This window comes from Corvus kubaryi, unplaced genomic scaffold (genome assembly GCF_017639235.1).
Source record: "Corvus kubaryi isolate FWS band 111438036 unplaced genomic scaffold, C.kubaryi_AGA036_p1.0 130, whole genome shotgun sequence".
NCBI lineage: Eukaryota > Metazoa > Chordata > Aves > Passeriformes > Corvidae > Corvus > Corvus kubaryi.
In genome coordinates, this window is record NW_024580665.1 from 754,733 (window position 1) to 776,017 (window position 21,285).

Below are 21,285 nucleotides of genomic sequence, written 5' to 3' on the forward strand. Positions count from 1 at the left end.
CACTCTGAACAGGTAGTATCTCACATTTCCCTCAGCAGATTGGATGTAAGGCATTGAGAAATCATGCTCCTTTCACCTCAGGAGCTGTGTTAAGTTTTCCAGCGAAATAACTCTGAGAGAGATTTGGGCATCCAGGATGTGCCACAATATATATCACAGAATACAACGGTTGAAAATAAGTCATTTTTGTCTGAGCAGAGCAGTGATGGCAGATAATCCCTCTCTGACAAACCTGTCTGGAAGCTCTCCAGTGCAGCATCTGTGATGAATTCAGCTTGCATTTTAACTCCACAGTTCACTTTTATTTTAAATCAACAAGGCACCCACATACTGAACTTCACAAGTATATTGTTGTGTCTTCTAATCTCCAGGTGACTACCTGACCCATCACTTGTATCGCCCAAACACCTCATCCAGTTACAGCAGGCAGCAGGTCCAAACATGCTGCCATTAGCATCAACAGCTGCTCCCAATCAGCAAAGGGAAAAATAAGCCTTCAGGGGATTTATAAATTACCCACTGAAGTTCATGTGGTCTCCATGTGAACACAGGCAGCAGACTGGCTTCTCCCTATCCACGCACACCATCAGTGGGAGCTCTGCCTTGTGAGGGGGTACCAAGGGTACCAGCAGGGAGGGAAATCACTTGCTGCTATTATCCTTAAGTAACATCATACTCTAAACAGCATATTTTTTTTGTAGTGTAGTTTCCAAAAGGAATGTGAAAGAAGTTGGTAAAATACTGCCTCATTCCTCACCACTCCCCTCAGCAGCTGGGAGAGATGCTACAAAACAGGAAAGCACTAACAGGATGCAGAGGAATGATCACTTGTCCCAGGTGAAGCAGTCAGTCTAGAACAGAGCTCCTCTCATCCCAGGAGAGGCACCTTAGCAGGGCAAGGCTATCCTCTGTACAGCTACCATACTCCTGCAGAATCCCAAATGCCCTGCAATAAACTACAGATGCTCCCACTGCTATTACAGGGCTGAAATATTTGCCTCAGGGAAGCTGCCAGCCTCTGCCCAAGGCTAAGATACAAATGCCCTTCTTGTAGACCTTGCAACAGCTCTCCAGTGATTTGATGTTACAAGCCAGGCCATCAACTCAGCCCACTTACAATACTTGTGACTTGAAACAACAAACAGGCCCTGGAAAAAAGGGATGTGAGAAGACACACATAAATATTTTTCCAGGTAAAAGCTATCAGGTGAAATGAGGCCCTTCCGCTCACAACATCTGTCTCTGGTGATTTTGCCATCATCACCAAACAGCAAAGCAACCTGAACAGGAAAGGCACAGGGAGGCTTTGACACAGAGACACTAAGAGTCTGCTTTTATCCACCTCCCAGACTGGCTCCAGGGCACAAACCAAAGCAGGATAGGGGAGAGCTGCTTCCCCATATCCTGCTGGGGAATTTCAATTGCTCCGGTATCTGCTGGGAAAGCAGCACAGTGAGCTGGAGGCACTCCAGCAGAGTCCTGGAATGCACAGAGGGTAACTTTTTAAGGCAGGTCATAGGCAGCCCTGCCAGGTGGGGTGCAATACTGGTTCCAAGGGTCACCAGCACAGGGGAGCTAATCAGTGACGGCAAGGTTGCAGGCAGCTGGGGCTGCAGTGATCACACACTGGTGGAGTTTACAGTCCTGAGAGTATGGCTCAGGCAAAGAGCAAAGTCAGAACCCTGAATTTTAGGAAAGTAAAGAAATTCTTACGATGAGGGGGGTGCAACACCAGAGAAGGCTGCCCAGGGAGGCTGCAGATGGCCCCTCTCTGGAAACATTCAAGACCAGGCTGAACAGGGCTCTGAGCAACCTGATCTAGTTGAAAATGTCCCTGTCATGGCAGGGGGGTTGGACTAAGTGACTCTTAGAGGTCCCTTCTGACCCAAACCATCCTATGATTCTGTGACCTTTCATGCAGGATGTTCACCTGAAGCTCATGCCAAGCAAAATCAGCGATGAGTTTAAGAAACATTTAGGATAATACAACATGATCTCATAGTAATAACCCATAATTACAGGTATGCTCAAAGAAGCATACAGGCCCACACTGCTGCTTTGGTCAGGCAGTGTGACATGCTCTGAAAGCAGCTGAGCTGAAACCAATAACCCATCCTCTGCAGTCTGACCTTCCCTCTTTGACTCCTTGATCCAATGCAGAATGAGGCCACAAGATGCCACAGCAGCACACAAACAATGCCTAAGCCTGATGTGAATCTCACTCTCCTGTGGGTAGCACTAGCTAAATCCCACAGAAGCAACTGGAGAGACGGATACAAAAACTACATCCATCCATCCACCCATCCATGCATCCAGGAGTCCAGCAGAAACTGAGAGCTGCCAAGAATAAAACTAGTGCTATGACTGTATGTCCCCTCTGAGGGGATGAATGAATGCAAAAATGAAATACTATGTAAAATGTACAGGCAATGAGATTATTCTGGCCACTGCACACTTTCAGAATAAGTGGAGATAGCCAGGCTAAATGAGTTGTGCTCCCACTTACAGTAGTTTATTCCATTTTTACTTGCTGTTTGGTTTTTCTTCTGCTCACATATGCTTACAGTCTTTTTCACAAGAGACTGGAGAAAAAAAACCCTGCAGCCACTTCCAAGCCACTTCCTTCATGCGCTATGAGTAGGATGTTGAAAGGAAACTCGGTTTTTGGGCACATTGTGAGAACCATGAATCACCTCTTCCAGAACTGGTAAAAATATCAGGAGTTAAAATGTTTTGAGAAAAGGATTCCAATGGAGAACTTCATCAGAGTGCTTTCACTGCATAGGTACTGTTTACATCCCACTTTACCTCTAATACTGGAAGTTTAAAAAGACTCAGACTTTCTGGGCTCTATCCACAGGCAAAATCTGATTCTGCATTACTACTTATTGTACCTCCACATACTTCCAGATTATTTCAAAAGATCACGAAAAATCTTGATTGTTTACATGGTTTCACTTACAAAAAATTTTGGATTTGGACTTGTTTTGTGAAGTGCCATATACACTTATGGCACCATATAAATAATACATCATCCAGGGACTGCAACAGCACTGTCACTCAGACTTTGTGAAACATCTGAGAGGAGTCTCATGGAATCAACAATCAGGCATCAAGGATAAAAAATAACTGTTATCTAACCCTGATCTACAGTGCTTAAGTATAATTCCACATAGAACTCAGCAGCAGAGGCGGTACCACAAAACCTCTGAGCTGGTTTGCACAGGCCTCAGTCATTTGTGCCAGAAGCAAAGGGGATTCTGTTTCTGATGGGTTGTCGTGCCTAAAACCACCCCAGGCCCCTCCTCCCCAGCTGGGGCAGCAGTACCTGCACTACCAGGGCTCTCTGTGGTGCGGGGGTGCAGGGGCTGGAGCTGCTCCCGGATCCCATCCTGGGGTGTGGAGTGGCCTCGCGCCCCAGCACCGCTGGCCACTGCGGGGAGGGCTGGATGCTGTCACTCTTCTTTGCTCGGTCCTCGGCCTGGGAAGGACAAAAGCAGCAGCACATTGCACAAAGAGCCCCAGGCTTTGCAGGCTGGATGCTGTCCCATAGCAGCACAGAGCACACCACCTCTGATGGACCTTCCCACCAAGGAGGACAGCCCTGGCACAGTACAAACCACTATTTCCTCTCCATTTGCAACCCTTCCTTTTCCATCAAGCTTCCAAGCTGCAGAAAAGAGAAGGGCCTGAGTTTCCACCTGTTGCATTCTAGGCCACTCCTTTGGAGACAGGCTCCTTTGGAGGAATCATCTACCCATACTTACTTATCTTTGACAACATGCAGCCTGTTTTGATGTGCATTTATTACCCCCTTCCACAGCACTGACATTACTGCATGTTGCTTTCTACCTTAAAACACTTCTAACACTCTGTTTTTTGGTGTGTTACTTGTACTGTGAGAAAGACTGAGGAACATGATCTAGAAGGAATAAATTTCCTAAGGGCATTGCTCATTACAAAAGTCTTTATCCTGTGGTTTTGACCCCACTACTCTTTTCAATTCTGTTCAACATGACTAATTCTCATTCTCTAGTGTAAATCTTGAGCATATTCTCTGATTCAGCAGCCTGGAAACAGCTCTACACAGTAAACTAGAGATTAATGCCATAAAAATACCCTGTTATCTGTGTTGGGGTGGGCATTCTTAATGGTATCTCTCAGTATATCTAGATGTTTGTGCCTGTATCAGAAAGGCAAGCATATTCTTAGCCCAGCCTAGAAACTGCTGAGGACATGGAAAAATGATTCCACTTAGTCTCACAGATCCCCACTGTGGGAAAAAAGAAGACCAAAACCTTTAAAAAAACCCCCTTATTAAAACAAGCAACAACAGCTAAACACCATGAAATTCTAGCCCCAGTGAACAGGCTCTTGAGGCCACATTTTCATTACCTGCAACTTGTAATAATAAAAGGCAAATTTTACCATAAGCAAGAAAGAAAATGTAAAAGCCAGATACGATAATTCACCCCCCAGCTCTGTCCTCAAGGGGAGCTTGCATGAAAGGCTTTATGATCCAGATGCAAACTCATGCAGGTGACACTTTTGGGCTGCCAGAACTGATGCCAATTGCCATCCAGGCACTGAGCTAGTGCAGTATCAGCCCGAGCTTGGAGTCTTTGCCTGTCAGTTCCTTCACTCTGGTGCCGGTGGGACCAGATAGAGCACAAAGTAAGCTCCCATCTGGGCACAGATGTGCAGGGCAAAATTGTTCTGACCTGCTGGGGACAAGATAAGCACAATGGCAAAGATACAGAACTCCCAAGAGTGGGTTCTGCACCCCCAAACATTAAACCTGAGGCTTTGGAGGGCTTTAGGATTCTTTGTTTTTAATGTCTCAATGAAACAATAATTCTCGAGGGTTTCTGTGTATAGATGATTGGTTCTAGAAATGCCACTGACCCCTAAAAAGTACAAACAAACTCACTCTTGAGTAGGCTACCACTGTCCCCAGGCAGGTCCCTCTCAACAGAGGAACAAACACTTATCTGGATAATGAACCGGAGATGATCAGCATCAACAAGAGCAAAATCACTGACTTATCCCTGTTAAAAACAGTTACAACTTTAAAGCATTCTTAAATTGTTGCAAATAGTTACGACTGCTGACAAAAAAGTCTCAACCAAAGAATGCAATCCTGTACCACCAGTTACCAATTTAGTGGAAGGATCTGTGACTTCCAAGAAGTTCTGAGATTAACTAATAATACTGTACAATATCCTTAAAACTAGAATACATTATGGTAGCCATAATGACAAAAGCCTCATGCTGTGAACCTAAAAAGCAACTAATGTGCAACTAATGATAATGTATTTCACTACTAAATTAAAAGCTAACAGTGACTGCACACTAAATTCTGGAACATATTTCATTTTGCTATCAAGGAGTTATTTACAAAACACACGCTAAAACCAGAGATGCGTATCTAAGACAGTATTTTATTGGTTTTTTGTCTTCTAACTAAAATAAAGTAGAAAATAAATTAATCATCTGAGCTGCATTTTCACCCATTAAAGACCTAGCAAAGGCAAAGCTCTTCTATTGACTTCAATGTTGTGTATTTAGCAAAAGCAGCTTACTTCTCTGTCCACACTCAATTTACTCCTCAGCTGGAGTAAGACCCAGCCCTCCATCATCAAACAAATAGTGATTTCAAGAGCAGTTCATTAAAATTTCAGTAATGATTTGTTTCGTCAGTCAGTACAACAAAGCCTTTAGAGCCAGGGCATTTGTGGTTTTGACAGTTAAGTTGTACTTCAAACAGAATTACTCTTGTTTTCACAAACTGCTCCTCTAACAAGGAGCTTAATATCTTTTATTCTCCTGACTTCATGTTGCTGCTTGGCTGTTTGCAGACTCTATTCAGTTACTAAAATTCATCTTTTCACCAATCCTAGCAGTTACATTTAACTATTTATCAATACAGGACATTTCAGCTTATGGAATAGTTGCAGCACACACACACAAGAAGATGACAAAGATGGCATGTGCTTAAAGACAGCAGCAAGGTGTTAAGAAGCTGCACTCTGCATTTCTCCTATTTACATGTGCATGAGCTTTCTTCATGTCTCTGCTTGGGCATTTTGGGAAGATACTTTTGCCATGACTGCAGAGAACATCACATCCACTCTTCTACTGAGGAGGGACTGTGAGCTGCTGAGATTTTTGACCCAGACTTTAGTGACAAAACAAATCACACCAGCTGGGTTAACCAGTTGAGATTATACAAAAAGAGCAAAATAAGCATGCTAGGAATGAGGAGGTAACATATGGAAATGGACCCACAGTTTTTCATGATATGGTGACAGTGACCAGAATGAGTTGATGGGTAGAAATACTGTCAGAGTTAGCAAAGGAGGAAAATTGATTACAATATAGGCTGACTATATCCATCAAACCTTATCCTGGGACATAAAAAGCAGGAAAAGGCATCACTGCCTGCTGATGGGGCACAGAGATCTGTGCTCAGGAGCCAGGATGCCATTCTGTGCCTGGGTCAATTCTGTGAACCCTAACATCAGGCAAAGACCTCATCTAAATCTCAGATGGTATTACCTTACTTCATGCCTCTTTGAAAGATGAGGGAATGATACCTACTTGACCAGAAGAATCTTGTTTCCCCACTCATCAATCAAATCCTTCTCTCAACTCAAGCAGAAGTGACAGAATAATTCTTCCTTTCCCTTATCCTCTGCATATTAATGGAAACTGAAGACTGTAGCGTAAGTGTGTAGTAAGACATAGGTCAAGCTCCACATGCAGGTTTAAAGATCAGTCTGCTCTCTGCTTCAGCATTCCTACAGCATCATAAACTACAAAGCACCAAAGTGCTGCCCTGGCCAAGACAGTACCTCTTTGCTTGTGCTGCTTGATGGAGGATGCACTCCTGTGTCTGAACTCGTGGAAGGCTCCTTCTTCTTCTGCTTGTGGTCATGCTGGAGAGACAGCAGCTGTGTCTGATCTTTGGGGAGAGTTCGGTGCATCTTCCTGTTGTGCTGCCCATCTTCCATCTTCTGAAAGCAGAGAGTGATGAACTTCAGAGACAATTATGCCTTGGAGGACAACCAAGAGGCCTGCTGGAAATATTGGCTTTTCAAAGAACAAAGTGACCACAATTCCAGCAGGGCCGACAGAAGAGTCAAAACCCCGAGCAACAGGAAGAATGAAGTGGCTCCAAACACCCTCTGGCTTTTTAGACAGCAGGTCAGAAAATCGTGTTTGTTCTTTTTACTTCTACTAAAACCAGAGGTCTTTAACCAAACACCGCATGATTCTGTTTGATTACAAATCAATTTGCAGCTGAACATTAGAAAAACATTGTGGCCAAGGTGACAACACTTGATAATGACAGTTCAGCATTAAAATTAACCTCTGCTCCATTGTTTTTGTGAAAAAGAAACAGTCCTGGTTACAATGTGAATGCGAAATGGGGAGTGGAGATTTAAGCTTAGGTTTAGCTGATGCTGGAAGCTTTCAGGGTATTTTATTTATTTTTATTTATTCCTTTTATTAAAGGAAATTTAATCAGACTGAAGATCCTTTCAGCATAGAGAAACAGCAGGGACAAAAGTGGGAGAGGCAGTGTCCCTGCTGAAGATAAAGGAGGGTGACTCAGTAACATCTAAGTTAACTCAAAGGAAGGCTGAACCTGAGAACAAGAGGAGTAAAGGCATTAGTGAAGTCCTCTTTGGTCCATGACTCAGAGGATGGGAACACCCTTAGGGAACTGAAAAAGACATCAGATACAGACACAGGGAGCTGCAAACTGCTGTCAGCAAACACCCTCTTCATACCTGCTTCTTTTCTAATTTCCTCTGTCCATCTGCTATGAAGTATTCATCTTCCACAACTCTTTTGTCTTCTTTACCCCTATCCTGTTTCCTCTGACTGACCTTCACCTCTGGCCACCTCTGCTCACACTCCTGCTTCCTTCTTAGCTCCTGCTCTTGCCTTTGGTGCTGGAAGAGAGCCAGAGAATAACACTGCTTATTTTACTTTACTTTTGTACCCACCAATTACTGATGCCAGTGATCATAAATCACAAGGCCCATTTCCTGCTCTGCAGTCACTAAGGGGGGAGACACCTGACACACCACAGAGCAAAAGTGGGCAGGGACAAGCTGCCACCACCATGACTGCCAAACCGGAGTGGAACCTCTGCCCTTTTGGCAGCTCAGGGCAGATCTGTCATTAATGAGGCATGTGAGATCTCCCTGACAGCCAGCAACTAATCTAATGACAAATGTCTTCCCAAGATTTCAAGAAGGAAGGGGTTTTTTTCCAGAGTGTTCCCATTTTGCTGGAGCAGCACTGCTTCACAAATGTCAGCTCTGGAGTGTTCACACAATGCTTGAGTTTTACCAGATACCCAAGAGAAGAGACATGTTGGTGATTTCTGTGTTGTGCCACGTCAAGAAAGACACTGAGGGGTTGGAGTGTCTCCAGAAAAGGGCAACAGAGCTGGGGAGGAGTCCGGAGCAAAAGTTTTATGAGGAGCAGCTGAAGGAGCTGAGGGTGTTCACCCTGGAGAAAAGGAGGCTTAGGGGGACCTTACTGCTCTGCATGACTCCCTGACAGGAGGTTGTAGCCAGGTGGGGGTCGGGCTCTTCTCCCAGTAACAAACAAGTTGTGCCGTGATAGGTTTAGATTGGATATTAGGAAAAATTTGTTTACGGAAAGGTTTGTCAAGCATTGGAATGGACTGCCCAGGGAAGTGATGGAACCACCACTCCTGCAAGTGTTACAGTATGTGGATGTGGCACTTAGGACCAAGATATAGTGGTGATATGTGATGATACAGTGATCAAGATATGTCAGTGCTGGGTTAATGGTTGGACTGGATCCTAGAGGTCTTTTCCAACCTTAATGGTTCTGTGATCTTATGATTTAGCTCTGCCTCTAAGACAACAGTGTGACAGGCAGCTGAAAAGGCAACCAGCTGTCTTTTAATATCTTAAACAAAAGCAGGGCCAAGACTCTGGACCAGACCAACAGACTGTAAAGTGGGAAACGCATATGAGAAAGAAATGGGCATCTCTCATCCTATCTGCTGGGGCTACCACCACCAAACCTACTCAAGCAAAATGCCCTTCCTCTTCTGCTCACAGTTCAGGGCATGTTATCAGCAGGAAAAGAACAGAGCCCACCTAAAATCATTGTGTTCAAAAGTGACACGGTTCTCTCAAGGTGCAAGACTATGATCCAGGTTGTGCTGACAATTTAACACAGCCCTCTTGCCTTGCAAAGCCTACTCCCTACAGGCACATCTTTCATTTGTGATGAGACATGGAATAACTACACAAGCCAGCCCCCTACATCCTCCAGCCTCCTCCTCTGCTCTTTCTGCTGCTCGATGCGCTTCTGCCGCTCTGCCAGCAGCTGTTTCTTGTACTTCTCCTGGTCCTTCAGCTGCTGCTGCTGCCGATGAGGGTCAGAACGGTTTTTGTTCTCCTGCTGCAGCCTCAGAAATTCACGGCGGAGAGTTGACTCCCCCGGGAGATTAACTATGGAGCTGAAACAAAGAGGACGTTTCTGGGTGACAAAACATAGCATTAAAGAGAGAATACAAGGTGCTTTGGGAATTGTTTGTTGCCCTGTGCTAGCAAATCACGATATATCTCCACCAGTTGACCACCACCACTGCAGCCACACTTGCTGGGCTACAAACCAGCCTGAAGCTGATTATTGGGTCCTTCATTTGAAGAGCTTCCCCCCCGCACTGCAAGGAAACTAAATCAGCAACTTATTACAGACATTTTATACTCAGCAGTTATGTTTGACAGCTACAAAACAGTTAAAGCTACCAAAGGGGACCCAGGAGATTAGGGATTCAGAGCAAGTTAAGAAAGCTGTTCTGGCTGAGGAGAGCTGCCTTCAACGAGAACAGCTTGGGCAGTCAAATTTTCTATTTCAGTAATAGAACTAACCTTGGTTCTCCTTCATCTTCATTCAGCTCATCATCTTCCTCCTCACTGCCACTGTAATCATAGTCTGTTTCTTCTAAAAAGGAGAATAAACAAACACCAGAGGAGGATGCTGTTAAGACATGATCTTGAACTTTGTTTCTGAGCATTCAGCCTGAACTACAAGCTAAGCAGGAACTGGAATTTAAAAGTCACATGTTGTACTGGGAGGCTGAGGGGAGGCAAAATATCCACATACATAATTCAAAAGCTAGTTCAGATAACGATTCAACGCAGCCCCTTTATGCACACCCACCTTTTCCAGTGACTGACTGTATTGGTTTTGCAAAACTAACCTACTTCCATTATCTGAAACAAATTAGGCTAAACCCACAGAGAAACCCCAAACCTCACAGCACCACCAGCAGAGGGGTTCTTCAAAAAGGACATAAAAGCTTGCACTGCCCTGCTCTCATGCTCTATACCTATGTCATGGCTATGCTGAGGCCACCAGTAAATCCAGGTTTCCTTTTGTATCAAAGGGAATAATTAAGTAAGCAAATAAGAAAACAAAAATTAATACTAGTTTCAGCACAAAGTTTCAAAAGCTGACCCACAGCTTTAAAGTTCTCTTCAAGATGAACATGAAGGCAGTTTTTACGGGGTAATTTCAAACTGGTCCTACCCTGCATTGTTGGCTGTATTACATGCTAAATTGGCACTTCATTTTTTTTTTAAGTTACTATTTTGAAGTGTGTAGTCTGGCAATTCCAAACTATTCTCCTTTTCAGGGGAGTTTTGATTAAAAATAGCATTTTTCAGGTCAAAATACAACTATTTATGAAGAAGTGACTGTTACCATTGCACTTCTCCACACCCGTCTCAAGGGCAGTTGTGAGAAATTCTAACTCCCTATCTTTCCATTCCAGTGTGCTTTGAGATTCATAGGTGAAAGAGGTGGCAGAATTTGCAACTACTACTGGAGTCAGTAAATCTACTTTGCAACAGCAATTTAATTTTAGGCACAAATACTCCTGTTGTCAAATCAGAGAATTTATAAGACACCTTCCAACACCATAGCACTTTCCAAGTTTGCCCTGACAGTCCCTGATCCTCACAGTGCTTCTGGCACTATAAAGCATACAGGAAAGAAAATGGGGAGAGAGGGCAGGGTCGTTGGTCAAAAGGCCACATGTCTCTGCCCCCTTTGCACAGCCCTTAGTCTGCCATGCACATGCATTTTCATAAGTATCACCCCCATTCCTGCACTGCTTCTTCCAGCTTTTGCTCTGAAGGGTAAGGCTGGCATTTGGAACAAATCTAAACTCTCTTTTTCTTCATACACTCTGTGAAGCAGGTGATTCATTATAACATCTGTATTTAACTGGAGCTTGGAGGTCTTCTCCAGGTCTCTTTTTTGCACTCCATTGCCAAACACTTGAGGAGTCCTGCTGCCCCCAAAGAACTCACGAAATAAAATTATATGGAGATCCAACAGGTAAATCAATTGGATCTGGGACAGAAATATGAAATGAGAGACCAGGAAACACTTGTGGAGCACTACTCAAGAAAGCAGAGATTTTACTTGGAGTCCTTGCTCCCTGATAGCATCAGGGCTGCTCTCAATGACTCAAGGTTCCAAGGACTTTACCACTAAAACACCATTAAGGACCCAAAATTTCTTTGACAAAGAAATCTTCAAAATGGCCCCACCACTATGAAGGACAATGCTTTCTCAGTTTTCCTGGTTCTAGTATTTCAGCTCCATCTGCCTTGTGCTCTGCTGTCAAAATCTGAGGAGGACATGCTCTCTGAAATGTCTTTTATTTTCGTTTTGCCATGTTACCCTTTTCTCCTTTTTTCTTCCTTGTCCTGTCCAAGTGATCCTTCAGCATGATGCGCACTTGCCGCTCGTTCTGCATATCTCGGATGAAGGAATGCTTCAGCAGGGTCTCAGTGGATGGACGATGCAAATAATGCTTTACAAGGCAACTTTCAACAAAATTTAGGAACTTCTTTGACCTGAAAAAGACAGAACAGTGGAGAAAAACCAATAATCCTTTTCAACTTGTGGACCAAGCACTACCCTCGAGTGATGGAAAGCAATAACTTTGCAAGGTTTCCTTCTACACTGGAACTGAGAGACAATTTGAGTTCTGCCACCAGTGAGACTCCTGGGACCAGCACAGTGCTGAGGGTGAACTCCACCACCCTCTCAGAGGAGCTACCTTGAAGTACATCCTGATCAACAAAACCACAATCTGGCCAACACAGGCCTTTTAAAAATGCCTTTGACCTTTTGATAAGGTGAAGATTTTCTTTATACACTTCATTTAAAACAAAAAGTAATTCTCTGTAGGGTAGGTGACTGCCATTAGCCCCACAATGTCCATGCATCTTCTGATAAACCCTGATCCCAAGCAGCCCATCTATGCCTTCCTTGCTTACCCTGCAATTTTGGCCACAGACAACAAAATGAAATGACTGCCACAGTTTAGGCAGAGTTCAAAAGAAAGGTGTTGCTTCCCAAAGGTAAACTCTATCTTGCCCTCTGGCTTAATCTAGCACTTAGAAACAGCTTAGGAATCACCTCCTAGATAACTGCATGATTTAACAAAATCATTGTCCCTGGACAAGAGAGCTGAAAACCCTCCTAAGCCCAATGCAGCGAAAGTACAGGGTTTTTTACACATCTCTTTACCATTTTCTGGATTTCAGCTTTGGGGGTGGGTTCCTTGGGATGAGAAAGAGTGCCCTCATGGGATGCATGTCACACAGGGCTGCAAAAAGAAACCACAAATTACTGAAGGATGCATGTACCCCCTGTGATCTCACTCCCCCGTTCCAAACACCACCACTTCCAAAATCACAGCATCTGCCCCAGAACCCCACCAGTAGCCTACTAAATTCACACTACAGCCAAGAAATCAAGTCTCTGAGTACACAGAGATTTCCAGCTAAAAGAGATTCAAAAGAAAGGCTTCAAGGCAAGAACAAGTACAACTTTCTTCATATTTTCTATATATACAGCTTCAGAAGGACATAAAAAAGCTCACCTTTCCCATGCACAAAAGCATGTTTGCACATAAACAGAAGTTAAAGCTGAGACTGAAATACTTAAATAGTTATTATGTCTGGCTTCTGGTTCAGATAAATGATAAGCTCCATTCTAACCAAACTCTTTGCCACATTGTTCATGGCATATGAGAAAACCCAGGATGAGGAAAAGCTCATACAAAGCACACAGCTCATAACCTGCACCACAGCACACAGCAGAATGACTAAGCACACATTTCATCCGTCCTGTGCTCTGGGAATGGGAGCACCATTATCAGGTAATCTGCCAGAGATTCCAGTCCTGCATTCAGAAGCTACCTTCTCTCCAGCCCACTGTACTTCTCTTTAGGGCTACTGTTGAGGAAAGTTGAAGCTACAAGGAACTCAGCAGAAAGCAAATACTGTCACATCTCATCTATTCCAGGCACTTTGTATGGAATTTTGAGCATGCTTAATCTGACACCAAGAAACGTTGAGGGTAAAAGGTCTTCCTTCACCAAAGAGAGCTACTGAATGAGAACCGATAGGAACTACATGGAGGCTGATTTCTTGTAATATTTAGGTGTTCAGCAGTTATGCTCTTAACAGAAATGGACTTAAAGCATTACAGAACCAGTAGAAGTGACAAGACTATGCTCTGGTAAAGCCTTCCCTGCCTTCTATTAATTTCTCTGCCTGCATCCACCTGCCATAGTCTCTTGCATTTGGTTCTGGCTTTGACTTTTTCCTTGGTATGTTCAATAGTACAGGACACAGTGGAAATGAGGGGCAGAACTCTGGTTTCTAGCTCTGGGTCCCAGACACTACTGTTCTACAGTAAACAAAAGACAAGGCAACAGAATACAATTCACAGCATTTCCCTGTCAAAACTAGGGAAAACATCAAATACAAATGGCAAGAGGAACTGGCATGCAAAGTTACAAAGTCTGTCCCAAAGAAAACTCTCCATGGACTCACTCATGTCTCGGGACTAAGCTTCAGTCAGGCTAAAGCACAGGGTCTGAAAGTGCTCCTGCTAAAAACCAAGTCTGATGGGAGAACAGCCAAGTGTGTTCTTTAAAAACAGCCTACATGCTCTCAGGCTCAGGCCAGAGTATGACAGATTTCATCTCCTGTGCTCTCAGCAGTGACCAGTTACTCCACATATCCCATATGCTCTGCAGGAGCTGGGGCAAAGCCACCAGCCCTCCAAGCAAACAAAAATTCATGAGGACTTTGCACCCACAGATCTCTGCCTGACCTGCAAGAGGCTCTCTGGGGGAATGAGGAGGCAGCATGCTGTAAAACTGTGGCAATCTGCTGTCAGGCTGAGAGTGTGGTCATGGATCAAAGCCATTACATGTGAGCAAATGCTGTATTACTCCCAAATCTGTGAGAATCAAGTCAGTTTCAGAGTAAAAATATAACCTTTAGGCCTACCTTCTTCCACTGCCATAAATTTTTTTAGTGACCTAAACTCAAAGCCACTCCTGCCAATATTTTCTGCTGACATATCAATGACTTCTGCTCCGTTGTATCCACAGGCAGTGATTAACAAACTGATGCTAACAAGAGCTTTAAGAAAAAAAGTTTTTTTATCCCAGGAGATGAAGGCAAGGAATCAAAACACAGACTGAAAGAGTCTAAAAGGAAGAAGAAAGCAAAAGAGTCCAAAATGAGAAAAAGTCATAGAGTGTTTTCAAAGATAAAGACAGAACCAGAATTCTGTGCATTAGTGCGTTGAGTACTAGTATGAGCTATTTTAACACAGAACACTCCCACCTATACACAGAATCACTTACGAGGAGCTCCTTCAGCCATTTCAATAGCAGTGATTCCCAGAGACCACAGGTCACTCTGCAGGAAAAGAAACAATGCAATTTGCAGCTTGCAGCATTCAAGCTTGTTTGTTTTCTTCTTGGGTTTGGGTTATTTTTTTTTTTACAGTTTCCCTCGATCTCTCCTGGATCATGTTGTTTTACTTGGAGTGACAAATATTCTGCTCCCTCCCACTCCCTACTGAGTTTTTAGGAAATGTGCTAATAGCCAGAAGGTTCCCATTTCCCATGCAACTCTGAACAGCTGATTCATCATTTAAGCAGCCAGTCCCAAAATGTAGACCTTCTGCATTCAAAAAACAAGAGCCAGACAGAATATAGCAGGCACTGTTTAAATATATGTCTTAAATCTGTTTTCATGAGGCAGCAACACACAGCAGTGCCTCACCCTTCTCCTTCTGGCCAAAAATAATTCTTGGTCTTAATGCTTTTCAGAGCAGTCATTGCTGAATTTCTACACTGATGGAACAGGAATTATATATAGTCAAGCCTTGGGGTCTGATTTTTTCTGTCTACAAAGTCTCCAGTCACACGTTTTGGGCACATGAGAGGAGAGTACATCATGCAGTCACATTTATGTCACAATGTATGTTCAGCTCAGTTAATAGGGTAGAGGTCCCTTTATCAGCTGATCTGGACGCCAAGGGCCAGGTTTTGATCATGGAAGGTAAATTGCAACCACCACCAGTGGCTGTAAAAACTTCACACATTTCCACTTGATTAATCATGTGCATTATTTCATTTTTTTTTGTCTAAATGTAGCCAAATGAGAGGCAAGTAGCCAAACCACCTTGCAGAGCTTCTCTTAAAACTTACCTTTTTAAAAATGAGAGTGATAGAAAACCTTCAAATATTAAAAGGAATAAACCATTACCTGAATAGCAGCTCATACCCAGCCCAGCACTCAATCTAATTTTACCAACAGAGCCCTCTCAGTCCAGCTGCTCTGAACTCCTCACACAAGCTGAAAGCCAGTTCACGTCACAGTTTGTGGAGGGATTCAGCAACAAAACTGGTGAGAATTTCATAGATCCACGATACTGACTTGTTATTAAGTAAATGACTGAAAATTAAGAGTCCTATCTTCTGGTAAGTACACATTCTGGGAAGGAAATCAACTGGGGACAGGGAATGAAGACAAGAGATTAACTTCTTGAGGTTTCAGCAGAAGATTGGTATGGTATGCAAAAAACCCAAAATCATTCCTTGGGCATGACTAACACACACAACACGACCTCACTGGGCCAGTGCAGCACAGAAGGTCTGAGCAAGGGAGAATCACAGCCTCTGAATCACTAGGAAATGGAAGCAATAACAGGTTCTTCTCATAAGTATTTCTGAAGCCACAATTGGAAGGAGAGGTGCAAAGTGGACATGGAGAGAGCACCTGAACTGAAAGAGTGACTGCAGGATCACCCAGAAGATACCTGCTCAGAAAGCCATCCCTGGAAAACATGCTGCATGGTAAGGACAAGAGGAAATGCTCACAAACTGAAATATAGAAAATTCTGTGCCTTCTCACCTCAGCCACCCTGCCACTGACAAGAAATCATTCTGGGATGGGATGGGAAACCACTCACAGTCACATGCTCATGAATGAGCAAAGGGATACTAATTACTGCCAATTAACTCAGGATTCACAGCTGACTACAGAGCAAAACAGCTCTATCACAGAGTGCAGTAACTTGCCATATTAATATTACACTACTTCAAGTATTCCTTTGGAATTTCTCTCTTCCTTTCTTTTTTATTCAGACCTGCAACCATCTTAGCACGTTTTTATTGCAGAGAAATAAATGGAAGTGTATTTCATGTATTAAAAATTTGCAAAAAGCACTCACAGTGAAATGGCACTCTTAAAAAGAGCCTCTACCCACATATTACGAATACTTCTATTTGTACAGTTCTAGGATTACTGTGGTTTAAAAGACAGGACGTTTGAACTTTTCAAATGAGCAGGATTTCAGCAATAACCCACGTTTTCTTACCTTATGAAGAGTTTAACACTTACTCTGTAATCATATGTAGAGTCTGGGTTCTCCTCACAAGCAATGACCTCGGGTGCCATCCAATATGGTGTGCCAATAAATGTGTTTCTTCTCCCAATAGTCCTGTCCAGCTGAGCACTTACACCAAAATCCACTGAAAAGCCAAGAAGAGGTAAAGAAATTAGCAAAAAGTTGTATCCACATGGCAGAGCGTGTGCTTAGTTACTTTCATACTGTTTAGAACACCAAACCTTTGGGCTACAATATATAGGAAATCTGAGTTCCTCCAGCATATCTTATCCAATAGGTGAAATTCAACTGCCTCTCTTTTTCCCTTCTTTTTGACAGAAGAATTAAATAAACAGCATGTTAAATCTGCCCAGTGTGTTACAGCAAGAGGAATTGCTCTACAAGACATTACAGAATAATTTATGCTTAATTTAAATGCTACATTGAGTAGGACTCATTGAGTAGGTCTTCAACTAGGCTGAAAGAAAAAATAGTATCTACACACAAGGCAAATTTGGATGCGTCTAACATAGCCACTTGTGAAAGCTGCAAAGAACTACCGTATCATTTCATTTTGAAGTGTCTGGAATAAATCCTTCCCTACGTTCATACAGTATCTTAGAACAAACTGGAGAATTTACTACTTTATTCTCATCTTAGATCATTGTAATGAGTGAATCATGTGGTTCCCTTTGTGCTGAAAAGGGTGATACCTTCATAAGGACTGTACAGCAAAATGGTTTTGTTCAAATATGAAAAGGGTCCATACAACCAATAATTACATGATTGTATTTCTCGTTGAACAAAAACCCATGATACACTAATTGGATCCACTGGGATAGCACTGGAGTGATATTCACAGAGGAGACAAAGGAAGGGGGAAAGGGAAGGACTGAGAGGAGACAGCCCCATGGTTACCATCAAGGAGCAGATTTTCTCATTGATGTTGCCTCATTGCAGATCATCTGCAAACCAAAATCATTTGTACTGCTATAATTTCATGTGCCTGCTCAGCAAACCTTCTCCAAGAAGAAGGTGGACCTGACCTTTGGGATCATTCTGTGCTCTGTGCTTCTGATGGGAAGTGCACACTTTTACACTGAAGTGGAATAGAATTGAATTGAGAAACTCTTGGTTTTCTAGCTTCTTTGCCTTAAGACACATGAGCTAAATCTCACTGGAAACAACTTTTTTTTCTTTTTTTAATCTTTATACTTAGTAAATCTGTTTCATCTTTACCCAGAGTCAGAAAGGTTTAACTGTTTTGTCAACCATGTGAGGAATGGTAGAACTAGTAACTATATAAGACCATAAAAACACACAACACCCCCATCTTACCTGTTTTAAGAGGGAACAGTTGACAATTAGTTCATATGATTTAGAGACTACAAGCAAGATCCTGCCTTCATTTAATTTGACAGCAAAACTCCCTTTGACTTCAGTGAAGCCAGGTTTGTGCGAAAGGGTTAAACCATAATGAGATTTAAAGTACGTATTTTTACTTGCTCCAACCAAACATCCTACCCCACATCCACAAACCATGTTTATTATTTGTTGTTTTCCAACTCTACAGTGAATTTTTTCAGTTAAAGAGAGAGGGACTGTAAAGATCATCACAAATGAGAAGTGCTCCCCTTGAGATTTCTTTAAAACACTTCCCTGTGGTGTCTTTCCAAAACATGAAAGACATGCCCTCCTCAAGAGAGACAGAGTTTAGTTTTAGGAAGTCAGAAGTTGTCAACACTGACAGGTCGCAGCAATAAAAGGAAATGAGTAAACCCTCCAGCTTTTTTGAGAGATTACTGTTACTCAATGGTAGCCACTTACACTGTCAGATTTATGAAAATCTCTTATACCACTTCCTTTACAGAAATGGATTAGCGAAATTTGTTCCCCCAACTTTTTTACTTTGGAATTCTTTTGCATCCCAGGATCCTCTGTGAAGGCCTGATGGTGCTGTGACTTACTGGACTCGTTCTGTGTGTGACTGCCTGTATTGCCCACAGGCTGTGAGGGACGCCCTTGAAGAACACATCACATTTTCACCTCTTTCTACATGACAGACACCTTGTAATCACAAGCAATACGATACTTGGTACACATGCTGCGCTTAGGTTACTGAAAGTTTTTTTTGAGTCAAGATGGCAATCTTAAATTTTAACAAACAGGTTTCTAGCACACATTTAAGGAAACTTACCCAACTTTACTTCTGCATTTTCTGTGAGAAGAACATTCTGTCCTTTAATATCTCGATGGATCACATGGTGAGCATGAAGATGTGCCAATCCCTAAAAGAAAACCAGATTTTCCTTATTCTTTCTTCCTAATATTACCATGAGTATGGCACTGTTGCCTTTTTACACTTTTATTCATAAGGAAAGTCCTTTACATGTTACTAGCAACATTTTCAGCAAGAAGAGGACAGCAATCATAAGTCTGATTGTCTGCTTCACCACAGGCCTGACAGTGGTGGAGCATCTCTTGAGTCAGGTGTGAAGAGAATGAGGTAGCAATATTTTAAACTTCTGTCTCAAAAACCAAGGCATGCTCCTTACACTCTATGTTAAAAGCAAACAAAAGAGAAAAAGAACAAAGCAGAATGCCCTGTATGAGGACCAGAGACAGCAGCTGGCTGGTTGTAGTGGCCTAAATTTTGCATTCAACAAAATGGGAAATTCAGTAGTAAATGGACTAGGGAAAGTTAAAAATACCATGTCAGACCTCTTTTTGAACACAGCAAATACTGTTTTCAGTCAGCTAATATTTGCTATCTCCTCCTGCATTTCAAAATTGCCCGTGGTTGAACTAGCATAGACATAAAAGAACATGCTGAAATAACCCGTTCTGGTAATCTAGAGATGCTTCACTCACAACATTTAGCCTCTCTAATATTAATGGCTTCAAATAGAGCTTCCACCCATCTTGTATATTTTCCAGATGGAAATATTGTCAATCCATGTGCAACTGGGCCATTCTGTTTTGCAACAAGCATGATTAAATCCAATCCCTTGCTTTTACCAACACGCTGTTACAGTTTTCAGTTGCATGAGCATAAACCTAATGTTTTAACATCAATTGCTTTAACAGAGACATTACAGCCACACCAATGACGAATAACCTGACCACACCATTAAGGTTTTTTCTTTTGCAGAAGAACTCCCCATACTCTCCAGATATAATGATCATAATCTGCAGGCTAGTGCCAAATCCCTGTAAGAAGGCAAATATTCTCTATGGAGCACATTTCTCAACTCCTATGCCCCAGAAATAAAGTTTTACCCCTATTCAAGCATTACTTCAGCATGCCATCTAAATTCCAACTCCCAGAATACACATTTATCTTACCATTATTTAGAAAAGATGTAAAACTCTATTATAGGGAAGATGGATCAGTAATTCTGTAATAGGTTTTGAATTTAGAATGACTGGCTCCAACATCCTATTTTTTTTCCAGTTCACTAGATTACACTTGGGAATTGTTTTATCCTCTGTACTTTCCAGGGGAGGGGGGAAAAAAAAAAAAAAAAAAGCAACCCTAAGCTTGCATAGAATGAAATATAGCCCGAAGATTTGTCATGGGGAATACTGTCCCAGCAGGGCCACCTTTAAGACTTTGGAATGCTGTTATAGTGAACACTGTCTCTAATAGTGTGGAAAAGAGACCCCTGAGTGTGTGCAGTTAAAGGAATTATGAACAGAAAGATCTTACAAGCATGAACAGCTGAAGCAGTGAGCAGTAAGATCTGCTGATGTAGAGGGCAGTCATTGTGAAAACAGAAAATTTATTTACCTTTCTAGGTGCCCCCTGTCTGGAATTTCAGAAGACAGCTATTTGCCATAGGAAAGAGGAATTTTCTGTTCTTCACACAGAAAATGGGATTAACTACAACAATATGGGATGTCAAGCAGCCATCATGCCAGCTCTCAGGGCTCTTCTGAACTCTAGGAGCATAGCCCATGAGCCCCATGGATCACAACCTTTAAACAATAATGCTCATTAGTGACCTATTTTAGCAACCAAAGGCTTGGAAAGGCCTTTTTGTTGCAAATGAGCAGCGAAGCTCTGCTGGCAGGACTCACCCTGAGAACCTCTCTGCAGATGTAAGCAATCCAGTCTTCCTTGAAACAGTTCCCTTTTGTCTTCTTTACCAAGTCAGTGACAGAGCCTGCACCGCAGTACTCCATCACCAGCTGCAGGGAGACAAACACACACAGGGCACCATCACCACAGCTCTGCCAGTGTGCAAACAGAAAGAACACCTGCAAACACCCACTTCCACCACAACCCAGGCATGGCAAACTACACGTGGCCTTCTTGGATACCAAGCAACTTAAAATCTCATTTTCTGTATCACATGCACTGCTAAATAAATAAAAAACCTCACTAGAGCTCCTCGCCTATTGCAGGTTTTAGGTAGGTTTTTTTTTTTAATATACACGAAGTTGGAAAAGCAAGCGCTAACAGCACTGAAAAACGTGGGAATTTTTAAAAAATTTGAAATTTCTCAT

At 42.6% G+C, this 21,285-nt stretch overlaps 1 protein-coding gene across 5 annotated transcripts in view; it reads right to left on the reverse strand.

The window, feature by feature from the left end:
* NRK (Nik related kinase) overlaps positions 1-21,285 on the reverse strand; it is a 90,787-nt gene that overhangs the window by 33,294 nt on the left and 36,208 nt on the right. For 3 of the 5 annotated variants that reach the window (XM_042027750.1, XM_042027734.1, XM_042027761.1), the window contains 11 exons: positions 20,857-20,967; positions 18,974-19,064; positions 16,791-16,921; positions 14,744-14,798; positions 12,607-12,685; positions 11,752-11,927; positions 9,930-10,002; positions 9,319-9,514; positions 7,797-7,961; positions 6,855-7,016; positions 3,329-3,481 (listed from right to left, as the gene is read on the reverse strand). In XM_042027750.1, coding sequence (XP_041883684.1) covers positions 3,329-3,481; positions 6,855-7,016; positions 7,797-7,961; positions 9,319-9,514; positions 9,930-10,002; positions 11,752-11,927; positions 12,607-12,685; positions 14,744-14,798; positions 16,791-16,921; positions 18,974-19,064; positions 20,857-20,967 — 1,392 coding nt within the window. The remainder of the gene's footprint in view (positions 1-3,328; positions 3,482-6,854; positions 7,017-7,796; positions 7,962-9,318; positions 9,515-9,929; positions 10,003-11,751; positions 11,928-12,606; positions 12,686-14,743; positions 14,799-16,790; positions 16,922-18,973; positions 19,065-20,856; positions 20,968-21,285) is intronic. The other 2 variants (XM_042027742.1, XM_042027758.1) reach the window with 2 other exon arrangements.